At 39.7% G+C, this 14,078-nt stretch overlaps 1 protein-coding gene and 1 pseudogene across 1 annotated transcript; one reads left to right on the top strand and one right to left on the bottom strand.

Moving 5' to 3' along the window:
- Positions 1 to 562: 562 nt before the first annotated feature.
- CCDC166 (coiled-coil domain containing 166) lies at positions 563 to 4,568 on the bottom strand. Its single transcript, XM_005026036.6, has 2 exons — positions 4,383 to 4,568; positions 563 to 1,813 (listed from the first exon to the last, which is right to left on the bottom strand). The coding sequence occupies exon 2, from the start codon at positions 1,780 to 1,782 to the stop codon at positions 856 to 858; it is 927 nt and encodes a 308-aa protein (XP_005026093.1). The 5' UTR covers positions 1,783 to 1,813; positions 4,383 to 4,568; the 3' UTR covers positions 563 to 855.
- LOC113842959 (integrator complex subunit 6-like) lies at positions 2,839 to 14,027 on the top strand (annotated as a pseudogene).
- Positions 14,028 to 14,078: the final 51 nt, after the last annotated feature.

The following is a 14,078-nucleotide window of genomic DNA, read 5'->3' as shown; positions in this document are numbered from 1 at the left end:
CAGGCAGGTTCCTTAGAGCAGGCTGCCCAGGTAGGCGTCCAGATGGGCCTTGAATATTTCCAGAGAAGGAGATCCCACAGCCTCCCTGGGCAGCCTGTTCCAGTGCTCCGTCACCTTCACCATGAAGGAGTTCTTTCACATGTTGGTGCGGAACTTCCCAGGCTCAATTTTGTGGCCATTACCCCTTGTCCTATCCCCACAAAGCACTGAAAAGAGGTTGGCCAAATCCCTCTGTCTCCAGGTATTTATAAATAGTATGAATATATTTTATTGATAGTTATGACGAAAGATCAAATACCTTAACTGCATCTATTGTTTAAAGCATTTGGTTACTTGCTTATTTATTTTCTCTTTTTTTGGAGACTAACAAAAGATAAAATTAATAAAGTCTTTGCTGTGTTGAAGGTTTGGAAAAAAAAGTGCAGGAAGGCGGAGCTGGCCTACATCAATTCATTTTACGGTAACAGTAGATGTAGATTGCAGTGAAGGTTAACATAGAGTTTGTCTCACTATGTGTAAGAGTATAATTTGTGTGTGGAAAATTATTAATTGATGTCTGATCTCAAAGAGAAAATGTCATTGTTTATTTTGGGGAATGAAAGGAGTGCAGTTCCAGTTGTCTTGGTATAAATGTTGTGGAAGTTAAAAGGTGATGTTGCTTTCAAGATCTCATCTAGATTGCATGCTGAGCATGAGTTATGTAAATGAATCCTTTCATCAACCCACAGAACATGTCAGTTATTCAGGTTACTTATGTATACTCTGTTACTTAACTAGTTGTAATAACAGTTGATGGTCCAGCTAGGTTTAGTGATACAGAGTCATGAGTGAGCAATAGAGAAATGTTTCTTTAGGCTAATGGCCACATCTGGAGGGGCTGTCAGAGCTGTGGGTTTTCCAGTTTGCATTGTGTGCCTCATGCCGATGTAACCTGTGGCGCATGCATGCCATATCCTGAGTGCATTGGTTCTCCCGAAGAAGCTGCTGCTGCTGCTCTCTCAGTTGAACTCTGATTTCTTTAAGGACTTTTGAGCATTGGATGAGTCTGAGCAACTCCTGGCGCAGTTGCCAATTCTCAGCTTTTACTTGTTTGATATGCTGAATTAGAGATTGTATTGCTGCTTCTTCTGCTCTCTTGGTGAGAACCTGGATCTTCTGATGAGAGTCCACCTCACAGTCAGCTTTGGCCTGCAAAAATCTGCTCTTGATTTTGTGCATTTGTTCTGAATGCTGGATCTTTGTGACCAACAATTCCTTCTCCAGCTCTTTAATCTTTTTAATCTGTTCTAACTGCAGATCTTTGAAAGGCTGCAAGTCTTCAACTTCCTTGTTCATAAGAGAATACTTTTCCTCCATATTCATCAGACTGGTTTTTACCTCCTTTTCTTTTTCTGTATACTGCGAGATTAGCTTCTCTTTCTGCATCCAGACCTGAGACAAATCAATTTGGTTCTGGTCATTTAGTGTTATTATTAGATTCTGGCACTTCTGGCTGTGTTTTGTTATGTAGGAGAGGTAAATGTTACTCTCTTCCCGATTCCGTCGGGCTTCCTCTTCCAGGAATTTATTCTCCTGCAGGAAATACTCCACTTTTCCCATGTATGTGTTCATATGTTCGGTAAGTATTTTGTATTCCTTCTGCAAGTATGACTTCCTCTCTTTGACAAGTGTCTCCATGTCACTTATTCCTTTGGATATATCTCCATTCTTGGTTCTTACTCCTTGCTTATTTTTCCCACCACCAGTGGTGTCTTGTTTAATCTGCTTTGTAACGGATGCCATATTCCACAATGGGGTATCCAATTCTGGCAAACTGTAATGGAAAGGGAAATTATGAATTTTTAGTGAGCATTTGTGTCACATGTTTTTTTGTGTCACCTTGTTTTTTCTCCCCAATCATGCCATCTTATATCCTTTTGTTTTCAGTTGTTCATTACAGCAGCCAAAATGTTTGACCTAAAATTTCTCTTATCTCACCCGTGTGTTGAGTTGAAGAACACAGGCACGTAATGTGCATGTGCATTTTTACATTAGTAGGTAACTGACGAGAAGTAGTTCTACTAATTGAAAAATACATATCTTTTTAAAATTGTTGTTGTTTTATAATGTTGTGTTATTTCTGTACTTTGGAGAACAAAGTCAAAGTCCACTGAGGAATTATTACATGAGTACATTCTCTGTAGGCGGAAGATCTTCTGTATAAAACTTCAGCCAGCAAGTAAGCACTGAAGGCTAAATAAAGGGATGCCTGAAGCTTACAAACATGAATGTTGATAAATTCTAAAATGTGACTGCTAGGTCATCATGCTAGACTAGAAGCTGTCTATATTAGTCTATAGAAAACATTAAGGAGAGAAATACAGATTAAGCCTTATTCTTTCATAAGGAAGGAAAAAAAGCATCTTGTGTACTACTGAAGCACAACACCTGAGTTTTCCAGAATCCTGGCACCCTATATGCAGTACAGGCCAACACTCGTGTCCCCATGAGGTGTGTCCTCAGTGACTATTAGAGCATGCATAGGCACTGTGGCTGATAGTTTCCTTTCCAGTTCCTGTGGGGTTTGCAGCCCTACCAGGGTAATCAAGACACACAGAAGTTTCAGCCAAACTTGCACTCTTACAGGATAGAGACCAAATCACACCTTTGCTGCCGTACCTGCACAGTAAGCAAGTGTTTCCTGACGTTCAGAGAACCTCCTGTCTTCCAGTCTGTGCCTGTGGCTTCTGGTCCTGTCATTGTGCACTAATAAAAAGAGTGTGGCTCCTTCATCTTTGCACACTCCCTTCCAGGCAACCTGCTCTACGTGGCCCTGCTTGAGCAGGAGAATTGAACCAGATGAACCCCCAGATGTCCCTTCCAACCTCAACCATTCTGGAATTCTGTGAAATTAGGAGGGTAACGTAATGGAGTGCAAAAGACAGTGAGATTACTTTGACCAATCAGGCAGGTTGGGGCTGCAGGTGAGAGGAAGAGCCAGTTCTGGAATGGGTACTAGAAATGTGAGCATAGGACCTCTGTGCTTCTTATTCTTAGATACAAACCCAGGTTTTCATGGAAAGAGAACATCATCCCAGGTCAGAGCCCAGTGCGAGGAAACGTGCGGTGCTAATAAAGATAAGACTTATCAAGTTAATAAAATTGACCAGAGTAATATGCACTTTTGGAACAGAGGATATTTCTCCAGAAGAGACAAACATGAATAACAGTGTTGAGGCACAATAGAAATATAGAAGCTAAATGTGTCTGAAATCTACGCTTTTTCCTTTAATTTCAGAATAATTTTTTTTGTTGATCTTGTCTGTGTGGCACAAGTTCACGCCAGTAAGTATAGCTGAGCACATGCTGAAGCTGAGAAATAAGTTAGAAGACATGTTTTGTACTGTTTGGGAGATACCAAGTGAAGATGATGGGATATGGTCAATGCCCTATATTGCTCTTAAAAATTCATCTTCTGTATGTATCCAATGATGAAAAGAGAATACATCATAGGAAATAGATATCTAGAAATTATGCGCAATTTTTGTGATACCAGTGAGGAAGAGAACTGTTGAAATAACAGTAATTGGTAATATAGTTATTTGAATATATATTCAGACAGTTTGAGCACTATGCTACAATTCTACTTAAAGCTTACCTAGCTTAATTAGCTAATTGCTAATTTTTCAGCAGTCGTTTTATCAGAGGTTTCATTTTTTAACATACAACATTAAGTTTTAAAACTGCTGAGATACCTGCAATATAAGAGGGTCAGTTAAGTCCACAACAGATACCGAAGGAAGGAAAAAGCACCAGTATTAATGGTCCTTACAAATATAATCAGAAAATAAAGGAGTGAATTGTACTTTACATACAGAATTTCTAAAATACTTATTCAAAAGAGGAACAGTGCAATCAAGTATTTAGAACTGGAGAGAAGTCTGAGAAGTATAATGTTTTTAATTAACATTTTAAACTAAAGCTTACTGTATCCTACTAGAACTGGTAGTCCCTTTTAAAGAAAATATGCAAAATTTGAGTGGATAGGTGAACAAAATAGAAAAAATGTATTAATCTATTGTCATAGTAACAGCAGAACAGTGTCCAAGCTAGGAATGTGGCAGCTGCATCAGAAGTAGGGTAGTCATAGGGAAACATAAGAATGTGTACAGAAATCAGTGTAGTGCTTTGGGGAACAGAGTTTCCAAAGAGTTAAAAGGGTGTCACAATGAAAAGTAGTAGAACTGAGTTAATGCTAGTTAATGTGGTTTTATGGGAAAGAAAATAGCAGAGCTGTATAAATATTAGAGAAATGACTAAATCTGCATGAAAAAAAAAACAGGCCTTGCTAAAATTATTATACAAAAAGTGTTTAAAAACAAAACAACAACAACAATACTGACCTTTCCTGCTTTTGTGGTCTTCACAGAGTTTCCAGATAGCTCCTTCTGGCTTGCTGATTCTGGTTTACTAGACGGCGTTTGCAGATAGCTAAACTGTGATCACTGAGCAATGGTGGTGTTAGTAAGCTGTGTGTGTCCATGGTGATGAAATACCGCGAAGTCACAAGAGAAGTTCAGTAGTGAGATTCTCAGAGCCTTTTCAGTTCCTGGCTTGGTTGTGAAGCCTGACTGTGAAGCTCTTCGTTTAATTAAATTGGTGTTAATTTAGCAGACACATGAGGACACTTTGGCTTATAAAAGTGTGATTTTTAGTGGCCACTATATAAACAGGGAAACTGTCTCAGCTACCTACTAATACACATGTATGCTGAAGGAAAAGGTATGTCTTAAGCCATGATTGTCCTTGAGGATTAGATGCCAGTATCTACTCAAGCATTTCTGGTCCCTATATTTGGGTTTTCTTTCCAACAGGTTGGCAAACATTTCTATATTTCACAAAGATAGGAAGGGATGGATGTGGGGAAGGAGTATTTGTGACATTTCAAAAGTAGATTAAAGAAGGGATTTTTGCAAATGAGCTCCTTATTTATGGAGGGGTTCCTCATTTTTAAAAGGAAATTGATAGCTTGGGATGCATTTTCTGATTTTTGTAGGGAAAATTAGAGAATATGGTAATGCTAATTCTGGATTTGCCCAGAGAATTATGGTGTCTGCGGGCTGGTTGATCACTGCAAGAAGGATGCAAGCTAATATGCTTGAGAGTGGTCCAGCAACTGGCAGTATCACAGAATCATAGAATCATTGAGGTTGGAAGGGACCTCTGGAGGTAACCTGGTCCACCCCCACCTATTCAAGCAGGGCCACCTAGAGCAGGTTGCCCAGGACCATGTCCAGAGAGCTTTTGAAGGTCTCCAAAGAAGGAAACTCCACAACTTCTCTGGGAAGCCTGTACCAGTGCTTGGTCATCCTTCACAATAACAAAATGCTTCCTGACTTTCAGATGGCTTCTCTTGTCTTCCAGTTTGTGCCTGTTGTCTCTTGTCCTGTCACTGGGCACCACTGAAAACAACCTGGCTCCATCTTCTTTTCACCTCCCCTTCAGTTGTTTCTGATGTTGCAAGATCCCCCCCTGAGCCTCCTCTTCTCCAGGCTGAAAAGTCCCAGCTCTCTCAGGCTCTCCTCACAGGAGAGGTGCTTCAGGCTCTTGATCATCTTGGTAGATCTGTGTTGGATTATTTCCAGTACATCCATATCTCTCTTGTACCGGGGAGCCCAGAACTGGACCCAGCACTCCAGGTGTGGCCTCACCAGTGCTGAGCAGAGGGGAAGGATCGCCTCCCTCAACTTGCTGGCAATGCTTTACATAATGCAGTTCTGAATACAGTTAGCTACTTTTGTGGCAAGCTACTTTTGTGGCAGCAAAACACATAATGTGTTTTGTTTTGTTTTGTTTTAAATCGAGGCTCGTGTGTGTGCATTTGGCTTGTCCCGATGGCTGGTGTAGATGATCGCTCACGTGCCCCAAAGCTCCTCGTGCTGATGCTGGATTTGCCCCTCGGTAAAGGACCATGTGCCATATGTTCAGCTTTTCTTCCTTACTGTGTCGTCTGTATGTATGTATTTATTTACTTCTCTGAAGGAAAGGGTGGATTTTTCATGGGTCTCTCTGTGCGTGTCTCGAACCAGGCTACAGTAAATATACGTAAGCGAGTAGGCTGCAGCGCATGCTGGACAGTATCAGAGTGCTACTCTGCTAGCAGTGGAGAGCCGGGTGAAGGTGCCCAGGGTAAGGGCTTGTTCTGCCTCAAGTTGAATGGAAAGTTTCAGAAGTTGAGCATCCCGGGGGATGTTTGTAGGACTGTTGTTAGACAATAAAAGTTCAGATGGCTGTCGACGAAGGGGATTTTGTTGGTTCGTTTCGATAGCTGTTCCTGCAGAAGATCGCATCGGTCACAAAAGGTAGTAGTAACCTTGCGGTTTCTATGTTCTGTAGCGTCTGTAGCAAAATACACTGACAGATGAACAAATGAGCAGGTACAAATACACGTGACTCTATAGCTGAGATTAAATAACGTGCAGTTTCTTCTGTGTTTATCTTTCAAAGCACGTTGTTGCTGAGCGCCTGAGCTTTTTGCTCACATTACCGAGGAAAGGAATGGCTGTGCTTCTTCCCCCCTCATCCCTATTTTTTTTTTGTTTGTTTTGTTTTCTCTTCTCCCTCGATGACAGGCACTCGAAATGTTTTCCTCGGATATCCACGTGAAAATTAAAAAAAAAAAAAATGCTGATGGTGAACACACTGACAGAATTGGGTGACATTTTCAAGGTAGAGGAGGACAAAGAATGTGGAAATTCCTTGTACGTTAGTGGTGCTCTGTTATAAATGGCTCAGGATTCAAATTAGGATTAAATAAAAAAATAGGATTTATTAAAAGAATATAAAGGAATAGAGGTAAGCAAACAGCGCTGGGTGCACCGGGAGTCTCTCCTCCACCAGGACGCACACCAGTTACATCAAGCAGCTGATTTTTATGTTCCTAGACTAATACATATTCATTACTATTTCTAAAAAAATAGATTATTATAATTAGCTTCCGGGGTCCAGTCCCTCCTACTGGAGCATGCGCATCAGTCTCCTCTGGGGGTCTCTAGGGGTCTTTCATGCTGAAGGCTCGTAGTCTTCCTCTCACCTTTGTACTCACTCGGCACAATTCCAAGTTTATAGAACACTTTCTGCAGTTCTTGTCTCCCAACCTTCCTTCAGCTTCTTTTTCCTTCTTCTAAATCTCTTGGCCCCCTGGCCAGATACTAAAGATCCACATAGTATCCCATAACAGTCACTAGTTGTTATCAGTTGTTCTGAAACTCCCAGACATCAAACACAAACAGCTTTCTTATTTGACGCTTCACGAGTAATTAAAACATTCTTCCCCAGCCATTCACAGACACATCTATAGCAGTGTTAAGTTAATCTTGAAGAAGACAGGAAAAAAGGCTGTAACTGTTAGAAATAGAAGTTTGGAATAACAAAAGCAAACAGGTTCACAAATTTAAGGAGTGTTTTCTGAAGACATGATAAATTGACTAGAATGAGGGGGAGACTGGGACACACTGCATCTGTGGTTCAAGAATTAAACTGCCAGTGCAGGGCCCAGAGGCAAACAGGACTGTTCTTTATGGACACGAATTGTTAACACATTCCTCACAGCTCTAACAAAACCGACGTACACACCACTTGCTGTTTCTAGTTTTTTGGTTTGGTTTTCCTTTCAGTAGTCTCCCCGAAGTCTTTTGTGGACACATGGTGTATCTTTTCTGTTCTTCCAGTATTCATTTGTCAGGAAAGACAACCACAAAATCCGAGGGCTGTGGACAACCATCTACCAGGTGGTTGTTGCAGACTCCATCCGTCATGTAATTTGTGCTTTTAGCTCGCCCTTTCCTGTATCTTGAGCTGTTTTTTTTTTTTTTGCAGCGCTATGTTTGCAGTGATAGCATTGCTGCCGATGTATTTTTGACTAAAAATGATCTTAACTGTAGTAGTGAATTCACAGAGTGTGGCTTTGTGTAACGACTCCATGATCACAACTTCTTTTTTTTCCTTTGTCACAGATAGGAGGAAAGTTCTTTCCAGAGAGATGGAAAAGGAATTAATTATACCTCTGCCTCATCCTGTGAGACCAGAAGACACTGAGTAACTAACTGTAAGCTGCGATTCTCAGGCGTCGCATGGCTAAGAGTCTCGGGTTCCTTCTCTGTGTGCTCCCCAGGGCCTTAGGCATGAGAAATCTTAGGCTTTATGTTTTTCCCTATGAAAAGCTGTCCCGTTAAGGGGCGTAGCTGACTAACTGTTACGGTTCTGGTTGTAGTCAAGGTACTGAACTATCATGGACATGGATTCACCTAATAACGTAGCACACCCTCGCTCTAGTCATGTTCAATGAGAACTGTCATGGCTAGGAACAATGCAAAGAAGAGCAATTTTTAGAAACTTACTGATGAAGCAAATTACATGTGGGTTCTACTACTGTTTATCTTGTTGCAAACCTTAGTACATAGATTGTTTCCAAAATGAAATCTGATGTTACTGCATTTGAATACGGTTTTAGATGTAGCTTGACAGTAACCTAAGGTATCACCCTTTTCATTATTTCTTTCCTTTTAAAGATGATTTTTTAGGAGCACATAAGGAAAGTCACAGACTTGCAGCAAAATCAGGGATGTTCACAGACCACCTACTGGCATATAAATTTAGATGCACTGGCTAAATATTTTTTCTGTATGCTAGCATAAGGATTTTATTCTACTTTATATCCAATATATCCCTGGGCAGGTAGTTGAGTGGTTGGGAACTAAACTGTAGTTTTATTCTGTTCACGTACTATGTGTTTTATACTGGAAATCTGCAATGCATGGTGATTCTTTAACTCACAATGTGATTCCATTTTAGACAAAAATAGAGCTGGAACGAATAATAGGTTCAGTGGGTAAGAAAGTTCCACAAGAAATTGGAATAAAAGTGAAAAATCTCTCCAGTGGCCTCTCCTTGGTACACAGTAGGGATTTTCAGCAACTGCTGCAAGGGATCACTGGGGAATCTCCACTGAAACTGGCGGAAATTAATGTTAAAGAATTTGCTGGCTTCCACATAGGACTCTTAAACAAGGTAAACAGGATAGAGATCTTGCATGATTAAGCAGCTGATCTGTTTTAAATGGGTATCTTTTATGGACTTAACATAGAAGTAAGGAAGTAAGTACTTTTTGCTGAATTGTGAAGAATGTACCATAGGCATAAGTAGTGAGAGGAGCAAATGCAATTTTTTGCATATGTTTTTGTGACAGAGTTTGAAAATCCCACAGTAGTAGTCAAAGACAACTGTGATGAAAGTGACAACCTCTCCAAAAGACAGCTAATATTGTTAGTCCAGGAATTAATCTAGTTAGTTTTAATAAAGCTGAAAGAGAGAATGCTGAATAAGATTGTGCTAAAAAGGGTTGAGTCTGCTGTATCCAGTTAGGAAGGTCTGAAGTTGTTTCAGAATATTTTTTTAGTAGTTAATGGTATTACGGTCCATAGAGCAATTTCTTTGTGCATGAGAACTCGTGGGTTAACTGAAAGTTACTTGTTTTATTATAAAACTAGGATTTGAAGCCACAGGCATTCAGAAATGCATATGATACTCCTCGTCGCAATCTTCTAGATCAGCTAACTAGAATGAGAACCAATCTTCTGAAAACACTCAGGCATATTGTGGGGCAGGATGAAGGTAAATCACTACAATTATTTATTAACAGTCTGGTACAGCTATTTGATTCACCTAAGTAGTGTTTCTGTCCTCGGTGTGGGAGAGGAAGTAGACTTCGCATCATTTGTTGGGTCAGTTGTCCTTTTCTCAATTCTGAAGGAAAAGAATGAAACTTCTGCCTTCTGTCACAAAACATGTTGTACATGCTTGGAATTTGAAAAATAAATTTCATGGGTGAGCTTTCCTATGCAACAGGATGCAGTATATGTTTTTGTAGTGGTGGTGAAAGGAAAGAGGGGCTTTATTTGCCTTTTGCTTTTCCTTTGTAGAGGGAAGAAATAGTGATTTCTAGTTCTTAAACGCTAACACTTGAAATGGAAGCATGTGAGGCTTGTATTTCCTTAGTTTTAAGGTAGACTAAATTTAGATACCTTGTTCTGCTGCAGACTGCCTTCACAGCGTTCCTGTTGCTCAAATGGGAAATTATCAGGAGTAGTTGAAAATGATGCCTTCACCCCTTCGGGAGATTGATCCAGATCAACCAAAAAGGCTTCATACATTTGGCAATCCATTCAAACAGGATAAGAAGGCAGGAGAAGTTTTGCTATCTGCTGTATCATTATTTGAAAAGTAACTAAATTGTAACACAGAGGCAATTACTCCAGTAGTGAATTGACAAAGCAATTATTTTTTACTTAAAAAAAAATGTCTTTTCAGGGTATGATGATAGATGAAGCAGATAAATTTATTGCTGGGCCTCAGAATAAGGTCAAGCGTCCTGGAGAGCCCAATACTCCAGCATCACTAAAGAGAAGGCATAGCATGTCACCGCTATTGCGACGGCCACAGTCACTACCTGTTGTGACAAACCATGTTGGTGGGAAAGGGCCACCCTGTGCTGCTGGATCTCCATCATATCTGAACCTGAAAGGCATGCCAACAAATAAAGGTCTGTTGGAGTTGTTGTAGTACAGGAGCTTGTGTGGTCATAAGTGGAAATATGTGTGCAAAAAAAAAAAGGTCTCTGTGCTTTCTATGTAAATTCAAAAGGGCACATAAGTTTAAGAGTTATTTGGGACTGAATTTCTTTGGTTGGCTTAGACAAACAGGCTGTTGCTATAGCTAATGAAGTCCTGAATGAACAATAATTTTGAACTGTTTTTAAAAAGTGCTGAAACCTTTCACCACGATGGTTTGGTGGTAGCAAGGATTTCATTTCAGCTTTTAGTTCTCATTTGTGTATTCTATAGTGGGGAAGGGAGAAGTGGGGAAGGAAAGTGTAAAAAAAAAAAAAAGTTTTAAATTTCTCACAAATAGTAATTTACCCACCTGTTGCAGCAGAGTCAAAAGAAAAATTTGCTGGAACTGGGGGAAGGAGGGGAAACTTTAGTTTCCTTGGAAGTCATAACACTGAAATGGGAATACAGAAAATAACTTAACGACAGTCATGTGAGACGGTAGCAGTCCAAAAGGAGGTATTCCTGTGGTTGCGTCAAAGGGTGAATAAAACTACTGAAGTGATCTGACAGTGCTGAGTAACTCTCTACACAGTACTTTAAACAAGAAGGGATGCAGAATAATTTCCTTCTGTGTTTTTGATACTGCAGTTATGCACTACTAAGCTCCTTCTTAATTTTCAGACACTGGTAACAGTACTGTCCAAGACGGTAATGGAGAGAAGAAAGCAGAAAATTGTCAGTTGCTGGAAAAGCAAATTGATGGCTTGTCTGTGCAAATGGCTTCTTTGGTTCCAGCTGTTATGGGAGAGGATGAAATGTTACCTGGTGACTTAGACTCTCTACATGATGAGTTCAATTGCTTAAATGATGCAAAGATGGCTTGGATCATAAACCTGGTACCAATGCACTTGTTCAAGGGCCTCTAAATTACAGTGTGGCTGGAGATGACCAAAAACGAGTGATGGAGTCTACTTCGGAATCTGTGTGAAATTCATTTAAAATAACACCTACAATGTTGGAGGGAAGCAATGCTGGTATTAAAATTAGAGTGATGAAAGAGGTTCGCAAACCTGGAAGAAGTAAGTTCTTTATTAGTGTATTAAAAATAGGCTAGGGATACAGAAGACTTTTCTTGAAATGAGGATCTATTTTGAAAATAAAACCTCAGATTTTGAATGATTTTTGATTACTCGTGTACAAATAGTGGAAGAACAAGAAAGTAAGTACATGTATTCACAGTCCAACTTTATATCCTCACCATACTTACTGCAGCACTCTTAAGCAGGCTTAGTCACAGCACCATTCATGTTTTCATAGACGGTTCAGATAAGAAAATACAGAAACCAATGAAAAAATACTGTTGTTTCACATCTAAGGTGTCCGGTTCATTCTTTTGCACTACTTTTTTTTTTTGTTAAACTTTATACGAGACAATCATATTAATTGTGCTCATGCTCCACATAGATTAGTCATCTTGTAAAGAGTAGTTATCTTAAACCTCTGCTTTCAAAACTGACAGCTCTAGGTTGAAACATGGCTTGGTATCCCTTTGTTTCTATTAACTGCTAATCATGGCAGTGTGTTCATGGAGATACAAGGCTTCTCTGCTGATTAAACCTAGACTGCATTTTCCAAGGGCAGGTGTTTCTAGATACTGCTCTTTTAAGAGAACAAAATTCAGCGCTACATTTGAATATCAGCTAATCAATATCACTTCAGATTATTGGTATGCTGGCTTTTTTCTTGTCTTATGTGCATTACTGTATGCAGAAATGGGAAACTCTAGGCTTTGTTATTTTTCCTTTGGCTGTTAAGATTTATTGAAAATGCATTTACAAGATCTGTTTCTAATATCTGTTTGGATCTCTTCTTTAAGATCATGAAAAAATCTTCTCTCTTCTTGAGGAGGTACAAGGACCAATGGAAATTCAGAAGTATTTCATTGAATTTGCTATAAAGGAAGGAGCAAGGTTTGTATAGATACAAATGATTCAGAGTTAAATGCTAACATTGTTCATGATAGTAAATCTCAATCTTCTCCAAAACAAGTATTTTGTTTTGACATACTTAAATTATTACAGTTTTAGTGGTCAAACTGCCATTGTATTTTCTGAAGTAAATGGTTGTTACCTAGAGCTGAAATGTGAGATAGAAAGATATGGGTGGTTATGGAAGAAAGACCCAGAATTTGCGTGGGTTGGGAAAAGATGGCTGTATCAAATTAAATTTGCCATTCGGATGTCAGAAATGAGGGAAGCTCTTCCATGCTGGAAACAGAGAGCCTTTGCTAATACTGTTTGTCGTGGCAAAATAATACTGAGTTATTTAACTGCTATTTTTGGAAGAAAAAATGAAATTACTTCCCTTCTCTTCCCTAGGTTTAAAAATCGTGTCTTAATACAACACTTAGAGAGAACACTAGAGGAACTAGAGTTCAGCAGCCTACCCAACAGAGTTAATCAGGTGAACAGTAGATAACAGTGTACCAGCTGGAGGAATATGGACCAGGAATGAGTTTGCTGTGCCACAGAAGAGTGGAAGAGGATGTAGCTGTTGCCCTCGCCATCCTGGCAGTCAAGTGATTTTACTGTCAGAGTCTGAGAAGAAGCAGCAGAGCTTTAACTTTACGAACCTCTATCGGCAGAAGCTGGGCTGTAACCTTAAGGATGGGCTATGAAAGGTGTGGCTTTTTTCCTGTGGAGAATGCTATTTGCTCAACAGGCTGAAGAAAATAACCATTGCTGCCCCTCCTGCAGGTGGTGAGAATTTACTCATTTGAATACTGTCATTAGCCGTTTTACGTGCTATAGGCAGTGGATCACACTAAAATGGGGTACTGTCAAATGCACACAGTGTCTGCATTGTGGAGAGATCCCATGTGTTGTTCCACCCCCCAATAAAAAAAAAAACAAAAACAAAAACAAAAACTCACAGAAACACCTGCACTGGTAATACTGCATGTTGCCAGCACAGAGACAAGGGTCTTGTTCCCGAGAACTGCTAGCCATTCCTTTAAACTTGAGATTCAGTGTAGATTGAGAGTAAAGAAACTGCTATTGTGTTAATGAAAGCTAAAGACAGCCCTGTGACTGTTACCACTTGGTGGTTACTAAACAATCTACCTCAGACTCTCTTCTGTTTTTGTCTGCAGACATTATGAAAGTGCACCTGAGGCTTCCCAGGTCCCTGACTTCAGTTCTCTTTCATCCCGTGAGGAGGACGGAGATTCTTCAGGTGGCCTTGGCACACGGGCACACGCTGTGCTTTGGAAGCACTAAAAAGAAAATGCTTTTAAAAGTGTGCATTTTAATGTTCATACAAAAGAGATTATTTTTGAACAGTATTGTTACTGGATCACTAATTTGATATTTTAACTGTATACATTTTTTTGAACATAGGTGTATATATATATAAAATAAACTGTTTTATTAATTCTTATTAAGTGCTGATCTGAGGAGTCTGTAATGGGCAGCGCCGAATTCCTTAAAT

This window comes from Anas platyrhynchos, chromosome 2, assembly GCF_047663525.1.
Source record: "Anas platyrhynchos isolate ZD024472 breed Pekin duck chromosome 2, IASCAAS_PekinDuck_T2T, whole genome shotgun sequence".
NCBI lineage: Eukaryota > Metazoa > Chordata > Aves > Anseriformes > Anatidae > Anas > Anas platyrhynchos.
The sequence above is the reverse complement of the archived record's forward strand: the minus strand, read 5'-3'. Positions and strand labels throughout refer to the sequence as shown.

Coding starts and splice junctions, on each gene's coding strand:
- CCDC166 (XM_005026036.6), bottom strand. CDS start 1,782: ATGGCATCCGTTACAAAGCAGATTAAACAAGACACCACTGGTGGTGGG.